The 21,225-nt window shown below is 39.9% G+C and overlaps 1 protein-coding gene across 7 annotated transcripts in view; it reads right to left on the bottom strand.

The window, feature by feature from the left end:
• Positions 1-21,225, bottom strand: part of Ctnnd2 (catenin delta 2) — an 858,282-nt gene that overhangs the window by 106,448 nt on the left and 730,609 nt on the right. For 6 of the 7 annotated variants that reach the window (XM_074077729.1, XM_074077725.1, XM_074077728.1 and 3 more), the window contains 3 exons: positions 21,007-21,180; positions 5,925-5,999; positions 4,854-5,004 (listed from right to left, as the gene is read on the bottom strand). In XM_074077729.1, the coding sequence (XP_073933830.1) occupies positions 4,854-5,004; positions 5,925-5,999; positions 21,007-21,180 (400 nt within the window). The remainder of the gene's footprint in view (positions 1-4,853; positions 5,005-5,924; positions 6,000-21,006; positions 21,181-21,225) is intronic. The other variant, XM_074077730.1, reaches the window with a different exon arrangement.

The raw sequence follows: 21,225 nt of genomic DNA, 5'->3' as shown, positions 1-21,225 counted from the left end.
GCTATGGAGAAAAACCAAACAGGGAAAGAGGGTGGGTGGAGTTTTAAGTGTGGTGTCCAGTAAAGCCTCTCTTGGGAAAGTCAGCATTTGGGAAAAGACCCTGAGGTGACAGCTGAGCTGTGGACATCTGAAGGAAGAGTTCTCCTGGTAGAGGGAGTGAGGTAAAGGCTCTGAAGCAGAATCTTGTGCCTGTAATGAAGGAACCAGTGGATGCAGCAGAGGTTACTGATACCTAGAGGTATGGAAGGTGAGACTGGAGAGGTGACAGGGAGCTAGATCTGGAAGAGCAGCATCTGCTTAATTTTACACTGATAACTTAAGATGGAGAATGACATGCTCTGACTTGGGTTTTAACAGGACCACTCTGGCTGCTGCTATAAGGGATGTCCATACTGGGTGATGGTGGCTGCAGGGAGACTCGGTAGACAGCTATAGCAACAACACAGTTGAAAGATCAGGGAAGTCCTAGACCAGGGAGAAAACCATGAAGATAATGATAAGTGTCAGATCATAGGAAAGCCCAGAGAGAAGGCCAGATTTGATGATGGACTGTATATGAATGTGGGCTGGATATGAGTCAAGGAAGACTTCCAGGGGTCTATTCTGGAAGAGTGGCCATTTGCTGCCATGGGGAACTGTGGAAGGATCAGGCGTGAGCAGAACTTAGTTGTAGACATGTTATTTTTGAGATGTTTATTTGACATCTAGTGATGATGTTGGACAGACAGCTGGACATATATATCTGGCATTCATGCTAAAGATATCTATTTGGGGGTCATCAGAATATAGATGATATTTAAGTTATGAAACAACAAGAGGTCACCAAAGTTTTCAATGAGAGCTAATTGAAAGAAGAGGTCCACACTTAATCTTTCTTTTCTTGTTCTTGGTCCTAAGTCATTGCAGCCTTTTATTTTTCAATGTATAAAGTTAAGTATAGCATTTTCCTAAAAAATCACCGCTTTGATACAATATTTAAAGTAAAGGAAGTACTAAAAGTTGTATTTCCTTTTGCCTAAATGGAATTTAAGGTTTTGTTAAATTCTCTTACTGAAGAAAAAGTTATTGCTTCAGTAAAGCCCATGCTTAGACATTTTCACTTCTGTTTCTAAGTGACTGGCTCCATTTCCTGTCTAGTGGCTTAATTTAACATAGGCAGTGTGGAACTCCAAATGTTCTTGCCTCAGTCAGAGTACTACATAACCAGCTTTGGAGAAAGAAGAGATGCCTTGGAGCTAGAAGGCCAATCAATAGTTCGCTATTTTGTTATATTTTAATCCACAAAAAGAAATAAAATCCACAAACACACAGTACCTAGTAGTTAGTGTTCAGGCAGTAGACTGATTAGCTATTGATTTTTTTCACCACGTTACACAGAAGAAGAGAAAAGCTTTTATTGGAAGCCCCAGTGCTGTCCTGTCTAAAATAACTGTGCAAGGAAAAGAAAAATGCATGTGGAATGAGTGCTTTCACCTTTTGAGCTAATGGCTTAGTTTAAATATACAACATTTGCAAATGTTTAAATTAAACTCAAACTAAGTATAGATAGAAAATTGTGAGTTTATTTTCTCCCTTGTAATATATTGCAAGTATGATGCAACTGCATTTATGAGACACAGATTTGAAGTCTGGTTCCACTGTGAAAAAAAATAGAGTGGAAAACTTTGCAAATACTTTGGTTTTCACCGTAGTATCTGAAGAAGCACAGTAAAAAAAATGGGGAAAAAAACCAATCTGCTTCCTGAATCATTAAGGGTTTAGTATGTCATTCCTGGTCTTCCAACTGCCCCAGGGATGGACTCTTGCCTCTTTGTGCATTCATACCTCATTTCTTCCAGTTCTACAAAGTTATAGATAAATTACACCTTTGCCCTGTTGTTGGTTAGTCTAGCTTCCTGCTGCTCAGCTTCTAGATGCTACTTACTGACACCTGTCACTCGTGGTTAGGCTGCTAGACTTCACTCTGTGTTTTGTCCAGCAACCACATAGGAACCATCCTCTCAATTCCATATGGCTACCCATTGGGACAGTGGTCCATGGGGGACTTGTGCCATTTTCCAGCAGATCTCCGGGGGTTCATCATTCTCTAAGAATCAATCCACCTTGGCTTAAGCATCTTCCCATATACTGGGAGGAACACAAGGTCTGTCTGACTTGAGTTCCCACTATTTGCTTTTCCAGAAACATGAGGGCCCTCGAAGGCCTGGAGCCCACTGGCTCACTACCAGCTCCCATACTAGGGAGCCACCTGTAGAGGTTACTACTTTACCTTGGATTCTCTTCTTCCTAAATATCTGCATGTCTACCCCTTCACAACCTTTAAGTCTGTTCAAAGGTTGCCTTCCTAACTATTCCTACCTTGACCTCTCATTTAATATCACAGCCTTAAAATGGATATCCACATGAAGACTAATGAAAATAGATGCTTATCTCACACTATAGGTAAACTCAACACAAAATGTATTAAATACACATGAGACCTAAGAAAATGGGGAAAGATACACAACATTTGTGTGGGCAGTGATTTTCTGCCCAAAATCTCAGGCAACAAAAATAAAAATAGATAAATGGGACTACATAAACTTAAAAAAAAGCTTCTGCACAGCAAAGGAAATAATTAACAGAGGGAGGAGACAACCTAAGCTTGGAATAAAATATTTGCAAGGCAAAAATCTGATACTGGGTTAATATCCAAAAATCATAAAATCTTAAACAACCCAACAGCAAGAAAATAACCTGATTTAAGAATGGGTAAAGGACACAAATAGGCATTTCTCAAAAGCAGACATACAGATGGCAACAGATATATGAAAAATATTATTATTCATCATCAAGGAAGTTCAAATCAATCCATAATGAGGTATCACCTCATACCTGTGAGACTGGCTCATATAAAAATGATGGAAGACTAGTGTTGTCAAGGATGGAGAGAAAAAGAACCTTAGTACACTGATGGTGGGAATGTAAATTAGTTCAGCCATTATGGAAAACTGTATGGAGAATCCAAAATAGAACTTCTGTACGAGCCAGCAATCCCACTTTTGGGTATATTCTCAAAGGATCTGAAATCAGTATTTTGAATATATATGTGCTGTCCTATATTAATTGTAGCATTATTCACAATATCCAAGACATGGAATCAACTCAAGCATCTATCAAAGGATAAATGGATGAAAAAATGTGATACAAAATGGAACACTATTTATACTAAAACTGGAAGGAGATTATGTCATTTGTGACAAGAAGAATGAAATTTGAAGACATTATGCTAAGTGAAATTAGCCAGTCACAAAAGGACAAATACTCCATGACCTCACTTATATGTAAAATATAAGACAAATGAACTCTTAGAAATAGAAGGTTGAATGATGGTTACTAGAAGCTAGGGGTTGGGAGGAAAGGACGATGTTGGTTGAAAGGGGCAAGTTTATAGTAGATAAGAAGAATAAGTTTTTTGGGATTCATTGCATAGGTGGATGACTGTAGTTAATAAGAATGCATTTTATATTTCAAGATTGCTGAGCGTAAAGTTTCAAATGTTTTTGCCACAAAAAGTGGTAAGAATTGAGCTGGGTGTGATGGCCCAGGCCTATCTCTAACACTCAGGAGGCTGAGGCAGGAGGATATTGAATTCAAGACCAGTCCATACTACATAGCCAGTTTTAGGCCAGCCTGAGCTATCTAGTGAGACTTGTCTCAAAAACAACAATAACAACAACAATAACAACAAAAAGATAAATATTTGGGGTCATAGATATATTAATTAGATTAGTTTAATTATTCTACATTGAATACACATGTAACATAGTAACTCACAAATATATACAATTATAGTTTATTGATATGTGATTAAGATAATAAATAAAACCACAATCCTTATGCTAAGGCAAAGAAGCTAGACTCAAATTCTCATACATTGTATGATTTCCTGTATATGACATGTCCATAGCAGGGGACTCCATAGGCTTGAAGGCAGCTTGGTAGCTGCCAGATGTTAGGAGGAAGGAGACAGAAGGGGACTTCTTGATAGGTATGAGGTTTCCTTTGGGGTGATGAAACTCTTTTGTCATTTAGAGGTGGTGGTTAGATAGCATTAGGAATATACTAAATGAATTCATACACTTTAGAATGGTTAACTTTATGTTATGTGAATTTTGCCTCAATTGAAAACAATTGCAACCTCACCATCACAGCCTCCTTTGCCCAGCTTCATTTCCCACCATAGAACCCTTAAAACACATCCTATGACCTGTTTGTTTTATATATTATATCTCTCCCTTCTCCCAAATATAAACTCTACAAGAGCAAGGCTGTCTGTTTCTCACTGAAAAAAAAATCTCTGGACCTAGAAGAGGCCCAAACAAAGCAAATTATGGATAAATATTTGCTGGATACATACACAAATATATTAATCTCTTTAATGCTTTACTAATAAAAGACCCTTGGTATTTCTCGGGGAGGTGATTTTTTTAAAAATAGGGTTAAGGAATCAGTATGGTCTCATTCAAAATTAAAAGAGAAGAAAAGAAAAAGAACATCTATCCTATTAGAATTTCTCAGTTCACCTCATGACTGATTCAGAAGGTTGGGACAGTAGGATTAATTGCTGAGCAATGGGATCATTTTTATTTTGCAAGGATTAGAAATGGCAACAAACTGCGTTTTCCTCTAATTTCTAAAAGATGGGTCAATGCTGATCTGGATTGAGGGCAGAAGAAGAGCTGGGAAACACGAGGGTTCCAATAAATGCAGTTTCTGCTTACTCATGTGCTCTGCACATGGACTCCGTCACACACACCTGTGAGAAAACGTTTTCATTGACAAACTGGGATGCTGTGAATCAGTGCACATACCGATGAGTTCCTTATTTCTGACATCCAAGGCCATGTTCCGGAGTGCCGTGGCTACTGCACACACTACACGGTCGTTGTCTATTCGGAGCAGCTCCACAAGAATGGGCAGGCCTTTCTCTTTTCGGACAGCGGCTCGGATATATACTGACCACTGCCAAAAGAGGGAAGGCAAAGACATTAGGAACAGAGGTGGAAAAACCCTATAAGCAAACAGTATCTGACGGTTGTCAGACAGCTGTTTACAGGAGCCAAAAAGGTTGAATTATCAAGACCTAGTTGTAGAACGGGTTGAACATGTTAGACATGCATTTAAACGTCTTAAATTCATTTTTTTGCATTCAGTTTATGATAAAGGTTTTAGGGTAAATCCATGAACCACACTTCGTTTCTCTTGTGACAATTTTTTTTTTTTTTTTGGTACTTTAGATATGGAGGTTTGGGACAGGCAGGGCTGGTCACTGAAATTAAAAGGAATAAAATAAGAAGCACCAAAAAGTATAAAGTGGGATGGGTCAAGCCTGAGGGACTTCTTTAAAGTGCTCTGAATTTGGTGGTGGGACACACAGATCAGTTGTCATTAAAGAGTAAGCTAGAAAAATACAGGGTTGAGGAGAGGTACATACGATATTGACAACCAAGAGTGAAAAGTATAAGTTATTTTTGAAAAAATTCAGACAAAAATTATTCTGTTCAGGACCATAATTTGAAGTCTTATTTATAAAGTAAGACACACGATTTGTTTTGGGTTGCTTCATATAAAAAACAACAGATAATGCATTCAGATCCAGGAGCACGCATGCCCTGTTTTTTCAGGCATGTGCATATATACTTTCTTTCTAGGCTTTATTCTGCTCTGTAGTGTCCCAGAGAAGAGTGTGCAATATAAAAATTGACAAATATAAGGGATTAACTTGTTGCAATTACATTTCTGGTCCAAAGTTACATTCACGGAATGAGGTTTTGGATTCTGAGGGAGAGTCCTCCTGAGGACTGGTCCTTCCCCACCCCTCCCACCAGGCCCTCTCCACCCCCCTCCCCCGTGGGGGCAGGCACCCCAGAGCTGGCTCTCACCTGTGGCAGGCAGGGAGCCCCCTCTGGCAGTGAACGTAGGGCATACGCCATGCCTGCCACATCCTCAGCCCAGCCCTGCATGAAATATGAGATTAAAAAAACAAACAACTTCATCCCATCCTATGTTAGAAGTCACATTCACACAGTTTATCACCATCATCCAATAACACACGCTTTTCTTCTGTCCCCTTTTGTGACTCAAACTCAGGAAGCTTTTGGATGGACAAGCAGATAAAACTCACTGAGGCATCTCTTGGTTGCAGGGAACTATTTTACGGTCCCACTGTCAGGGAACAAAGTCACGGATGGCCAGGAGACTTAGATGTGGAAAAGCGCAGTTTGGAAGCTGCGAAGGTGAAATGCATGTCTGGATCTCATATCACTTCCCAGAGGAAGCACCTTCTCCCAATATCACATGTCCACTTCTGTTCGTGCATTTGCCCCACATGCTAAGATGGTCTCCTCAGGACACATCTGCTTACTCTATCACTAGTGTCCTTCTGGATCCCAGCAACCCATCCAGAACATACTGGAAACCTGTTCAGCCCACTCATGAATGGGCTGTTCTCTAAAACTAAGGAGGGAGGCTAGGAAGGAAGAAGATGGAAATCAGAATGGGGGGTCAACATGGACCCATTGCAAGGAGAACATCAACAATAAATCGCAACACTGGGGAGGTATTCTTGACGTTCTGAGACACTGCAGTGACAACAAAGGCAACTTAGACATAAGCCCTACAGATGACCTCTTCCACAGAATCGCTTCCTTCCAGGTCCCATGCTACTGGCTTATATATTTGTGATCTCTTCTAATTTCCCAAAGCTTAGGGAGGTCAGCCACCATTATTTTATTGATAAGGAAATTAAGACACAATGAGGTTAAATACCCTGACTATAGGAGTCATCTGAAGCCGGGTCCTGTTTCTGCATATCTGCTTCTTTTTATGCTGCTGACACTACTCCCCCTCCCACACTTGCTGTCATCTAATTCCCTCTCATCCAGTCTTCTAGGCTCAACCTCCCAGATACTACCTTGCCCTTGCCTTCCATGCTTCAACACACACGCACACAAAAGAGAATTCCCATATCCGAAATGAGCCAAGAAGGGATGGACATGACTTTATCCTTCCTGGAAGCAGTACAGCATTCTATCTCTCCATGTTGGATGAAAGATGACTTGATGTTTGGAGAATAATGAGAGTTCTTCAGATTTGACAGCAACAAAACCCAGCTCTCAAGGCCCCTCCCCCCCCAAGGTGGATGAGTCATACATACACATATTTTATATGAGAAAATGATCAACAATGATATGTTCTATGTGACAGGGATAGCCAGAAAAGGGATTTGATACTTAAAATATTGAGGCAGAGAAAATAACTCTTATTTGGAAACTTTGTGTTTCCTGTGTGTTTATGAAAGATTTCCAATAATATCACAGCATGTCGTAAATCACTTATATTGCATTCAAAAGGTGTTGCAAGTTTGACCTCCAAAGATGGGTGGTTGTAATGCTCTGAAAGTACCAGACTACCAGTGCTGGAGTAGGATTAGTAACCCACCTGTGTCACCTAGCAGAGCTTTAAAAGAGCAGAAGGTATGACACAGATGAAGGTATTTTGGAAATGGGGAATGGTTCATAGGTGCAAGTAGCATAGAAGCATGAGGCTCACACACAGTTCTTCTAAAAGAGAAGTGAGCTGCTTTGGGGAGCACACCAGGCCATATGGTGCTAGAAAGGGATGGGCTGTCAAGAGTTTTAACTGAAACTACAGTAGGAGTATCTCTGGCATAAAAACAGGCAAACCACTGAGAAAAGTGTACATAACCCACAGTGACTGGGGTGGACATCCTGGGACCGAACCTTGATGATTTGCAAAGGGACAAAGGGTAGCGTGTTGGATCAGGAGGAGGGGAGGCTGAGTCAGGCACAGACCAGGATACGTTTGAGAAGACTAGACCATGAGCTCAAGACAGGATACTCAATGATTCCAAAGGAGGAGAAGAAAGAGAAGGAAGAGAGCAGGAAGGGGAAGAGGAGAAGCAGGAAGTGGATGACAAAGATGAAATAGAGGAGGAGGAAAAGAGAGAGGAGAAAGAGGAAGAAGAGGAAAAGAAAGAGGAGGACGAAGAGGACAAGGAGGAGGACTTGGCCCAGGAGAAGAACAGCCCAGAAACCAGAATCAACATGTTCTTGGCAAAGTGCTTCCCCCAGTGAGGACCTCAAGAGAGTCACAATGCCTCAAAACATCCCAGTTAACATTTACCTAACCTTGAAACCAGGCACTGTTCTAACTTCTTCATATGCTTTAAATCACTCCTCATTTCAACTATTATGTGGCAGGTACCACTGTTCTTCTACAGATGAGAAAAGGGAGGAAAAGCCAGGCCATCCAGTCCACAAATGCTCAACGAGGTTTTAAGTATCACCTCAGAGTCAGTGTGCCGACTTTATTCTCTTCTGCCTCTCAGAAGACAGTATATATTACAAACTTCTTCACTCGTCATTGATAGAATTCCTTATAAACTAACCAGCTACCCTTGATCTTCATTGTATTATTTTTGGTTTCCAGTGATCCATTTGGTGCTCCTCTGAACTCCTGAGTTAAAGAGTACTATGAATAGAGCTGGTGGACAGTTCAGTCCAGTCTTGAGAACAGCCTGTCCCGATTCAGAAGTGTAACTGAAATTTCTTGTTTTTGTCTGGAATGGGTCACTTGTGTTTGTAAGTGATAATACAATACTTTGAGATGGCAAATGCTATAGTCCTCCTTGTATATGCTTCTTCCTGGGGGGAGACCGAGGCTATTATTTGGCTCCACAAGGTAATGTTAGAATGGGACAAAAAAGAAAGCAGTAAGAGCTAAGCGTTTAAGGCTTGAAGGCACAGGTTCAGGTAAAAGTTGGGATATATTTGAAAGAGATTTAGAAGAAGCAGGAAACAATTTGATTTCTCCTAAGAGACCAAACAGAGCCTTCAAGTTGGTGGGGAGATGTAGTTTGGAGAGAAAGGGATCCAATACCTGAGTCCTGGAATGTCCCTGGGGGAGTCCCCACTATGGATGAATGGCTCTACCCCTTGAAGATGGTAGAGTGGAGAGTTGACAGAAAGGTTTTTGCTCTTCTGAGACTATAGCAGTGGCTGAGCAAGGTCCAGAAAGGCTTTGGTACCACGCTGAAGTGTGGGGTATAGCAACTTCAGAGCAGGAATAGCAACACAGTCGGTTTGCTGTAGAGGGTCCTGTGGCACCCATGTAGCCCCTGAGAGGCTCCATGGGTGGGAGTATGTAAGTCAGCTGAAGGAGCCCAGAGCTGCAGAGGGGCTACTTGGCCAGAAGGCAGGTGACACATAAGAATGGTGAGTATGGAGACATGTGGCTGCATCTCAACAGAGTTCACCAGGGAGGCAGGTGTGGCTCAGAGAGCATGGTGGATCAGAAGTGATCCAGTCCCCAGTTCGTCACACCCATGCATGCCCTGGACAAGAGCATAAGAGGCTTCAGACTGAGGATCAGAATCAATTCTTAATCTAGTCCCCATTCCCTCTATAGCGGTATGCCTGCTAGACCCCAAGTTCAGCAGCAAGTGCGTGGGCAAGAGAGGGTGAGGGCTAACAATAAGTGCAGCCATGCTCTAAGCTTGAAGGGAATGGGAAACACTTGAGTTTGGTTAAGTATACCTCAAAATGTCTAGATTAAGTGCTTTCCGCCATTTTTTCTATATCAAGTAAAATGAAGGCTCAGAAATGAACCTAAAGTTAGCTGCTAAAAACAAAGGTACTTGAACCTAAGCCTGTATCCAATAAATGTCTTCGCTATATGCACTGAGGGCTTGATGACAGAGTGAAGTCAGTAACGTTGTAACCCTTTAAATCCAGGTTGTTTCACTGGAATGTGGGTTTCCAGGTGCCTGGCTACAAACACAATTGATGACAATAGTTTTTCCAAAAATTTCTCCCCTGCTTAAGATGTGACAATTCCATTAAAGTTGATTTATGTTTCTAAGAGGAGATTGCCACTGTAATTTACCTAGCATCCTCCCTTTGGAATCATAATAATTTGCTAAGTAACTAAAGATAATTTTCTCCATTAAGTAAAAAATAGTCTCTTCTGAGACTGAACCCATTATAGTGTTTAAATTCTGAATTTATTGCGAATTTTCTATTCTTTAAAAGTATTCTCACTTTAGAAGTATAGTATGCAACCTACTGCTTTTCTGTTAAATGATCATTTTTTTCCCACAGAGATTATTAATTTAGCCATTTCCCCCACTTTTGCTCATGATGTGGTAAAGAAAGGTCACACTTTAAAACCTAAGTCTTCTAAATATGATGGAATCTTTCAGAAGTACTTTATCATCTTGGGATGACACAGGGCCAACCATGTGCAGAAAATTCTACACTTCAAAACGAGAAATACCTGCAATGAATTTGGTGCAAATTGCATGAATTCATTTATAATACCATGTTATCTACCATGGCTTCTCGTTCTCATGATGAGAACTACAGAAGTTTTCCTCCCCTCAAGTTATTTATTCAGTCTTGTTTTACTGGCAGTGTGCTATTAAAAGAACACATGCAACATTCAGAAGTCATGCCTCACCTTATTATTATTATTATTAGTAGTAGTAGTAGTATTTTCTGAGTAACCAAGTTCTTACAGTTGAAAGAGAACTGTGGTTGCTGGCTAGCATAGGATTTATGAAGCAAATGAGTGATGTCAGTACAAGCCCCTTCCAATGTAGGGTTACTTTATAGGATTCAGCTGTTAGCTCTTCAAATTCAGACATGTATTATGAATTTTTGTTTCCAAAATTCCATGGTCTATTTTGAAAAGTAGTGTCCTTCAGAAGGACTAGTGGATAATTTCTGTATGCCAGCAAGACAATAATATAAGAAGTACAAACGTTGGTTAAGGTAATGGTAGCTGTTATGTGTTTGAAGCTTTTCCCACCTTATTTGTCTGTATTTTTAAAATAGAACTCAGGTTACTGCAAAGACTAAACGTTATTGCATGTATTCATGCAATGCTGAAAATATTAATGTCCAAGCAATGGGGTTCCCTGGAGGGGAATTGTTTTGATGCATTTTCATGTAGGAAGAAGGTCAAGCCCAACAAAATTGATCCAGAGGAAACACTCACTAAACATAAGAACACAGATACCTGTTCCCCAGCCCTCAAGCTATCTCAAGGATCAGTTAATTATCAATTTAAAAGACTTGTCTTTAAAAATGGACCTTTCTAAGCACAAGAAGTTTTTAAAATTGTGAATGATATCAAATACTGGTAATATCATCATTGTGTGCAATTAGAAATGCCTTTTAGGGAATTAAATCAACCCTGTTAGATGACAGGCCTTGCATGGTATAAAACTAAGCCTGATTTAGATCTCATTCCAGGCTCCTGCATTTCCTTTATGACCATGCTGCAATGAAAAAAAGCCATTGACAAGGGGAGACTAGTGGTCCCGACAGTCCTGGTCTCTAAGCAGCAGGGTGCTAATGGAGAGGGGAGACCCCCTCCCAGACACTGGGCTCTCAGGCAGATCCAGTGATATTTTTATTCAATACAAGACAATAAAAGTAATTCAGTTGGTTTTCTTCTTCTCACTTGTTAGATACCAAGTCAGAAAACTTCTCTTTTGTCATTTTAAACATGGTGCTTTATGAAGGGAGGGGCTGGACTTCCTATTTTTCTTTTGGAGACATGACATTCCACTTTGGGAATATCAAACAATTTAAAATCTGAACGTTGTCTTTAGGATACAGAGTGGAGGGCCTATGTTCTTGAGGGCTTTTGGTTGCAAGTATAAAGCACAATTTTTGATGGAGCTCTAGGTAGCAGGGTAACTCAAGTAAAATTACTTTTTACTGAGATAGTAAGTGTGTTGTTTTGTAACACAAATCGAATCTATTAGTAAATCTTAGTCCTGTTAGAAGACAGAACTTTATTTTTCTTGAATCTGGATTCATATTATCTTACTCCAAATTCTTGCTCATTGCTGGAAGAGTATGACCTGACAGAAGTACTTGTCTCCTGGAGGTCAGAAGCATGCAGAGACTGTAAGCATGGGCATGGAGGTATGATCTTGATTTTCATAAAGAGAACATTTCTTGCCATGCATTTGAGTTTCGTTTTGTTTCTTGCTTCCTGCTGGTGGTTGGTGATGAGACAGCAGTCCTATGAGTCACAGAACAGCTCTGAGTCTGGATGAATTAATTCTTGAAGGGGAGCTTTCTGTCTTTAACTCCTATCTTTTATTTTCAGGAGAAAATAACCTGTTTTCTGTCTTACTTGAGCCCTTATATACTTGGAGGTCTCTGTTCTAGCCGCTGGCATTTACTTAAATAATAGTCTATATTTAAGTAAATATAGTCTAGTATGCCAAAAGGAATTCTAAATCACTGACTCTTAACCCTAAGGTTTTAACTAGTGATACTAAGAGTGTGCTTTCCCCCTCTTACCACTTCCTTATAGAAATGACCTCATGGACCCCCTCAGGCCTATACATACTCCTATGTCAACATCTGTTAGGGTGAACAAAAAGAAACCACATCAGGACCATACACCCCTCCCTTGCAGGCAGCTTACTGGAAACGACAAACTGTCACCTGCCAGAGGGTCAGAGCTGACTAACTTATCTACCTAATTACCACTTATCTCCTCTGGCTCCCCCTACCAATCCTTAACTCCACTCTGGGAAAATCTCCCACCCAGCAGAATTTCCCATGGGACCCCTCCCTATATCTACTCCAAGTCTGTAAGCTGCAGTGGGCTTCTGGCTTTGGCTGGAAACCTCCCTCTGCAGGGCTTCTTCCCAAACAATAAACCCTGTGCTGGTGTTGGAGCTGTTTCTCTGCCTCATCTGTGCCTCTTTCATTCTAACAACATCAATAATGGCATTTTGACCTGTTTACTTATATGTTTATTATACTGTAAGGGAAGAGACTCAGTCATATTTGTCTCTAACTCTATTGTCTTCCAGTTCTGGCTCACAGTGGAGATTTAAAAATGTTTACTTGATGAGAGAAAATGTCAGGTTGATTTGGAGCATCAAGGGCTTATTTAAGAAAAGCTTTCTCTACCAAATGACTCTGCAAAAATGATCAAAGTCACCATAATTACTAATGGGGACACAGTGCTCTAGCCACCTCCACAAAAGTACTGCTAGGGTTTGAATTGGTTACATTCTCCCCTGGGAGTCTTTTCTAAGGCCAAATGAATTCCTTACTCCTGTGGCCCCTGAGTGTGGCGTTAGAACCTTTGACTCCAGGTTTGTGAGGACTTGTCTTTCTCGAGGATGGGAAGAACAGAATGTTGAGGGAGTATGTCCTGAGCTGCCATTACTCTGATCATGTGGCAGCAATTCAACTGAAGTTTTTATGTTAGAACTCTCCTGTCCGGTGTGCAGCTCAGGTGATTATGTCTGTTCCCAGGATATCCCATGCCTTACGCAGGGCTCAGGAAAAGTTTCATTTATAGCTAGCTTTACAACTGCTCTAAGTATAATTGGTGGCCCAGAAGTTTCCATTAGGGACACCTTGTGTCTGCTAGACACAAAACTAAAATCAGTTACTGAATGATGAGCCCAGAAGGCTCAGTGTTTCCTTACTGCTTTATGGATGTTGCTTCTCTGTCTTCTCAGGGCATTGTGCTGACGGGGAACTCCAGGGTGCTAAGGAGAATGGCACTGTCTTAGTTATCTTTTGTAGGGTCATGTCTTTTTTTCCCCCCACTAGCTGCTTTTAAGATTTTCTCTTTATTACTGATTTTGAGCAATTTGGCTATGGTGCACCATATTTCTTCATATTTTTTGTGCTTAGGATTTTTTGAGCTTGGATCTGTGAGTTTATGGTTTTCATTAAATTTGGAAAAATTTCAACTATTATTCCTTCAAATTTTGTTATTTTGCTCCTTTCTCTTCCTTTCTTTAGGGATGACAAGGATGCACATACCAGGCTGGAAGATGCTCACAGTTGAGCTGCACTTTTTTCTTTTTCTTCTCTGTTTTTCATTTTTATAGTTTTTATCATTATCTTCAGGTTCACTGATCTTTTTTCACAATGTCTACTCTGCTGTTAATTGCATTCAATGTATTATTCATCTCAGACACTGTATTTTCAGCTCTAAAAGGCTTATTTGGTTCTTTTGCACACTTTCTAAGTTTCTATTTAACTTTTTGAACACACAGACTGCAGTTATAATAATCCCACATTTGCTAATTTTAACATATGTGTCAGTTCTGAGCTGATTTAATCTCATTATGAATTGTATTTCCCTTTTTATTTACTAAGTGGGTAATTTTCAGTTGGATATCAGACATTCTTAATTTTAATTTGTTATACTTTAATGCCTATAGACTAAAAGATTTGTTCCAATTACTTTTTTTTTGGGTGGGACTGGGGTTTGAACTCAGGACTTTGTGTTTGCAAAGCAGGCACTCTCCCATTTGAGTCACACTTTCATCTCAAAGCTTTGTTCTAACATGAAGTTAATTTACTTGGAAACTGGATCTTTTTGGATCTTACTTTTAAGATCTGTTAGGAAAGGCTACAGCATGTTTAGTTGAGGGCTAGCTATTCCTCTCACTGAGGCAATATCTTTCTGAATACTCTCCCTAGTGACCCATGAATTATGAGGCTTTCCTGTCTGGCTCTCAGAAATGCCCACCAAACCCCAACCCATGTGAGTGCCAAAGTTCATTCTCTCTTATATTTTCAGGTTGTATTTCTGGGCCTTGGTTGTTTCCCTTCTATGTGTGTGCTGTTAGTTCTCTGAATATTGGAGGGGGAGCCTCTGCCTATCACCAGGGTTATATCTGACTGTCTCATTTTTGGTATTCTGTCCTATGGACTCTAGTCCAAGTGAGGGCTCACCTCACTTGTTTCCTAGCTCTTTTGAGGTCATAGTCCTTCACTGATTAATGCTTAGTGTCCTATCAAACAATCCACTGCTTCACACATTTCTGTTTTACTTGAAGGAATGTAAATTTGGACCTTGTCACCCATCTTGGCATTTCAACTGGAAGTCCCTCTGGTTCAGTGGTTCTACAACTTCACAATGGAGTTCTGAAACTTAGGACTTCAGAAACCAGATCATTCCATGACAGTGCTGAAACCCACAGGTCTTTTCTCCAGTTGGACGTATATGGCAGTTACAATACTGATGTGGTCTTGTGTCAGTACTATGAGAAAGAAACTGCTGAGCCATGTGTACTTATGGCCATGACTTGTGGGCTTGCTCCTCCATCCTCCTGCTCCTTGTCCTACTTCATTCTGGTCCTCATGCCTTGGAGTGTACTGTCTCTTGAGGCTGCTGACTGGGTGGTATTTATTCTGGTCTGGTTTCTAATCCATTAGGCATGGTGCTTTATGCCCCATTTCCATCATTCAAAACTGCTTCTTTGCATTTGAACTTATGCTTTGCCTCACATTGTTAACTGGGACAAAGCCAATTCACCTTGTCTTAGATGTCAAACCATGATTCTTATTTTTATTTGTTGTACTCCACTAGTCTGCCCTAGTTCCTTTTTACATGACACCTGTAAACTATGCTAAATTCAGTGTCCTTCTCAAGGCTGTTGTCTCTGTCTCTAAGGGAAAGTCTCAAATTTCACAGTTCTCTTTTTATTCAGTTGGACCATATGGCCATAGATCCTGTTTCCTTCTTCACTAGGTATCTATGTTGCTATCATGTTAGCTGATTAAATATTAATAGATTATTTTTTCTAGTTTTTTTACTCTATCTTATGTTTTTACAATAAAAAGGCAAATAATACTCAGTGAGGATATTCATATTTTAGGAAAAATTGAATATATAGTGATACCTAAAGTGTTTGACCTCATAGCCAATGCCGACATAATTATATAACTCAAATCTTGTGTTTTCATAAAGCTCAGTTACAATTAGAGATGATTCACAAATGGGAGTTGAAAGAGCATTCATCCACATTTTGGAAATCTTCAAACTATTATATTCAGTCATTTTAATACTCTGCCACAAACAAAATCACCGTACTGTAAAAGAGAAGAATGTAACTGAAGTCCATGTTGGCTGTAAGACACATTTATCCTTTTGCTTCTACAATGATACCGCTATGATTTTCTAATGCTCGTAAAGCAAGTAACGAATGTTTTAACGTTTAAAAGTGTTTAAGGCCATTATGAAGATCTGTCTCACTAGTCAATTTGTCACAGAAAAAGTGTATGCTCTTCTCATAAATGAAGTTATTGTTTCAGACAATGAGGTCCATAACATAAAAAGCTTTCTCCATGCAAAATTTGGGTGTTTTACCTCCACATTTCTGGTTTTGTTGGGTCATAAAAAGTTAAGGACTGCTAAGGAATACCACTAAATCTCGACAGTTGCTATAAAAACACATTCTTAGAACTGTAGATTTCAGATGGTAACACTGTCCATGTATATCCTAAGTCAGCATTTAAATTATTCAACATTCTTTTGAAATCGTCTTCTTAAAGTAAGGATTTCTCTGTTTGGTTTCTGTACAAGTTATTCTCAATTTTCTTGAAATTGTAATAATTCAACAGTGTTTGTTTTATTGAAAATTTGTCTAATCTTCCCTAAGACTTGTCTACCTCCTTTCCAAATAATGCACGAAGCTAATAAAATACACAGTACAGGGTGATAATGTGATTGATTCTTATATATGTTGTGATTTGTATTTGGATAAAAAGCTCTTATGTGATATATTTTTATGTGTGTACATCTATAATAAGACAGAAAGGGCCTCATGGCCTTTGCTTTACCCGAGGATTATTTCATTTGCCTAGAATTATTACGGAAGTGCTGCTTCCTTAATAATTGAAACCCCAGAAATAACTGTAAGTGTCAAAATTCTATGTTAACTATTGGGATAGAAATGTTTTTAAAATACTTTCTGTCTTCTAAAATTACTAGTAATAACTTGATATTTCCTTGACTAGAGAGGGTCAGCATTATAACTATCAGTTATTAGAAGATATGGAACAGCCAAGACATTGAATGGCCTTGGTAGCTGTTCATTTATTTATTTATCTACTGCAGTTTGAACTCAGGGCTTCATGCTGGCTAGGCAGGCACTCTACCACTTGAGCCCTGTGGTCAGCCCTTTTTGGGATTGGGTATTTTCAAAATAGGTTTTCACTAACTATTTGCCAAGGGCTGGCTTTGAACCACCATCCTACTGAGCGCTGCCTCTTGAGTAGCTAGGATTACAGGCATGAGCCACCAGTGCCTGGCTCTGAGAGCTTTTTATCTTGCATCCTCATACTTACTTTTTCTATCTATTCTATCTTTTTTCTTTGCCACTGGGTTATTTACTCTCACTTCCTATGGTGCATCTGTGTTCCTCCTTATAAGAGATATTCCTTGCATTTTCTAACTTGTGGCCTGAAATCCCTCATGAAATGGAGCATCCTGTGGCCATAGTTATTAGACTTTTTCTAAAATGCAGAACATCTTTGGAAGTATCTTCTGCCTCATTCATAACAGTCTCTATTTTATCGGTAATAGAAAAATTTAGCAAGTAAGCCCTCTGGAAATATGGGGATAGAGGTCACCCTAGGGATAACAGTGCCAAACTAGGTTTATGTACTGAAAACAGCACAATGTTACTGCTAGCAAATACTAGAACGATTATCATATTTTGGTCATAATTGGCATTATATAATCCAAAGTAGGAGAGAATTTGAAAATTTAAAAATAGCAACAAAATTTAAACCCTATCATTTTCTCACTCAGACCTGTCTCTGCAGCTCTCCCAGATGACTGGCTACCCTGACAAGGACCTGGTCACTTTCACAGAATATTCACCAGTGCAGCCTGTTGAATACTGCTGAGCTCAGATGCAGAAAAGAAACTAGTTCTCCCACAATGCCTGTCTACCAATTTTATTCTGTATAGAAAGCATATTGCTGTCTGAATCAAAGAACCAGATAAAAGATCATAAAATGTGGCCCTCTGAGGATGGCCCGGTCCATAACACGTGCTACTAAATTCTTTTTGACTGACAGATGTTTATAAACAAAGAAGACTGTCATCTGCAAGGAAGATGCATGGACAGATACTGCTTGAGTTTAGACTTGGTGTTTGAACATTTTTGTTTAACCAAGTACAAGTCAAGCAGGGGGCGTACAAAGAGAAGTGGGATGTGACTTTGGCTTTTCAGAGGCTTACAGACCAATGTCCCTTCTACAGGACAATCCCTAGCTCAGCAAGGCAGTGTGAGTGAATGGATGACTGGTGACACCCATCTTAAACTTGGCACTTAGATAAAGTGCAGATCTTGAATTTGGTGCCGATCTTTGAATTGTATGTAGTGCAGTTCTTTGTACATAACAAGTCTTTTTCCTCTGGCTGCTTTTAAGATTTTCTCTTTATTCCTGGTTTTGAACAGTCTGTTATAATGTCCTTTGTACACTTTGTTCATGTTTGCTGTGTTTGGGGTTCCTCAAATTGCTTTAATTCTTTCGCTAGGTGTGGGAAATTTTCAACAGTTATTCTGTAAATGTTTTCTCTGTTCTCTTCCTCCTTTTTCTTTTCTCTTATGCGGGATCTTACTACTTACATCAGGCTACTTGATGTTCACTACTGGTGCACTGTATATTTTCTTTTCTTTCTGTTTCATTTTGGGTCATTTTCCTCACTGTCTTTAAGTGCACTATTTTTTTTAGCAGTACTAGATTTGAACTCAGGGCCTTGTGCTGAGGGGCTCTACAACTTGAGCCACACCTCCATCCCTTTGGTTTGGTTATTTTTAGGTAGGTTCTTGTGTTTCTCCCCCAGAGCAAGCCTCAGACCATGATTCTCCTATATAGCTAGAGTGCGTGCCATCATGCCCAGCTTACTGGTTCAGACTGGGTCTTGCTAACTTTGCCTGGGCTGTCCTCAAACTATGATCCTCCCAGTCTCTGCCTCATGAGTAGCTGAGATTACAAGCATGAAGCAATGCACCTAGCTGCACTAATTTTTCCTTTTGCAATATTTAATATGCTGTTAGGTTCATCAAAAATAGTATTTGTTTTAGGCCTTATATTTTCAACTTTAGGTGTTTGTTTTGGGTCTTCTACACATTTTTCCTTTCTCTACTTCATAATATATGGAATACACTGTTTAAAAGTTAAAATACTACATTAAAAAATCTTCTAGTATCCAAAGACAGCTTTCTATTTTTAAATTGTCATGAGGATGACCTATTTTTCAAGAAATAATTGGTGAAAAATAAAATCATATCTTAAGATGCCATACTTAGGCTGGGTGCTGGATTGTGGTTTGAAGCCTGTTCAGGCAAACAGTTCAGGAGACCCCATCTCCAAAGTAAGCAGAGAAAAATGGACTGGAGATATGGTTCAAGCAGTACAGTCCCTTCTATGCAAGCACAAAGCCTTGAGTTCACATCCCAGTCCCCCCACCCACACACAAAAGATAAAAGATGCAATACTTGATTTGACACTGTCTAGATCTCTGTGCCTCTGTTCAAGTTCAGCCAGAGCCCACTTCCCACATCCGTCCAGGTAATGCATGAGGCAGGAGAGCTGGGTGGGATCCTTGGCTCCACATAGTGGCAATGCCTCAGGCTGTAACATCTTATTCCTATCTTTGCATCCAGTGTCTGATAGATCCTTACACTGCAGAGTGAGGCGGCTACGGTCTTCTCTGTTTAAGGAGAGCACAAGTGAGACACCAGAGGTGCTGTAATATGCCCAGGCTCCTGGTGCTCAGAACAGGTGGGTTTGGACAATGATTGGAGTCAAATTTTCTATGGTTAAGTTTTGAGGGACATCAAATCTAGGGATTAGTTTAAAGATGAACTATCTTTGTTACTCTCTCCTTCCTAGTCATATAAAGCTACACTCTGGCCTGCTTGATGTGACTTTGTGTTTGAAACTTTTCTCTACAGTTTCTGGATAAAAGCAACAAGCATCTTCTCTTGCAGTCCAACCCAACTTCAACTCTTTAAGTAGAAACACTGGGGATGCCTTATGGGCAGGGAGCTAAAGGGCCAATTAGCTTATCCCTAAAACTCTCAAGAGAAGAGGGGAGCCTCTCACGCATCAGCTGGGATGTCACAGTTGAGGAAGGAGGGAATGCTGAAGCTCAGCCTGCAGCAAAAGAAAGGAAAGATGGAGGGTATGGAGAGGAAAGAAGGCAGGCATTGGGAGGTGTAAGCAGAAGGGAGTGTGTGTAGTTGCACTATAATGTGTGTGTACATCTATGGCTTTGAGCTTCTGAAAATTATTTATAGCCACGTTAACATCATTTTAAGAGAGTGAATGGCAAGGAAAAGAATGATTTGTGAATGTCCAAATCCCAGGCTTCATAGTAAATGGATGGCACAAGATGGCAAAAAGTCTAAACATTGTGATTTTCTCTGGCATTTCCCCCATATGTGTTCTTTCTTCTGAAAGTGGTCACACGTTTTTATGTGACAAGACAATTGGCACATGTAACTATTAGTGATTGTACTCAAGAATTCTTTTCTAAGGTAAACCCCTTTCTACTCAGAATGAGTATCATGATAATTTTCTGTGAAAAATTCATCAGGAACAGTGTCAGTTTATTAGGACTTGGAGGAAAAGGTCCTTCTGATCTCCTTACAGATATACATTTGCTTTAATGGGTTTTTTGCCAGCAATAATTAATAATTGTTTCTTCCTGGAAGTCCATAATTTATACATGCACAGGGTTTTCTTTTGGGGCTGAGACCTTGTACATTTTAAGCATTCATGTGTGTTTTCATATAAAATATTTGGAGATTATCTCCCCTAACAGTCAGTGATAGTGCTGTAAAAACAAAAAGCAAAGTAGCTCACTATACACAAAGGAAATACAAGCATTTTCCAGCATTTCCAATGGCTATTCTCACATCTGCTCCTTTGGATTCATAGTGGACCCTTGAGCCCTAAAGAAGAAATTTTTAAAAGAACATCTTTCTAAGTCTAATAGCCCAATATAACTGTTTTTGTCTCTAATGTTCTAAAAAATCTTTTCTATACTATAACTGCATTTCTCAAAACTATACTTGCATTATTTTCTAAAGACTTGCTCATAATTCCAGATTTCTTTTGTATTGTAATGAACTAGCCATACCTTCCAGCTCCCTGCAGCCAAGTTCTGCAGGGCGCCTGCTGCCCCTTCCAGCGTGTCTGGGTTTGAGCACTCAGAGAGCAGTGTGAGGTAGGGTTTGACTATGGATGGGTGCCACAGCATCTGGATCCCTTTTGGTGGTTCTGCACAGTCTGGAAGAGGTCCTACTCCATCCCACTGGTGGAAGAAAAATGAGACAGTAAACATCTTTAACATCTTTAT

The sequence above is a fragment of the Castor canadensis genome, chromosome 6 (genome assembly GCF_047511655.1).
Source record: "Castor canadensis chromosome 6, mCasCan1.hap1v2, whole genome shotgun sequence".
Lineage (NCBI taxonomy): Eukaryota > Metazoa > Chordata > Mammalia > Rodentia > Castoridae > Castor > Castor canadensis.
Note: the sequence above shows the minus strand (reverse complement) of the source record. Positions and strands in the feature narration are given on the sequence as shown.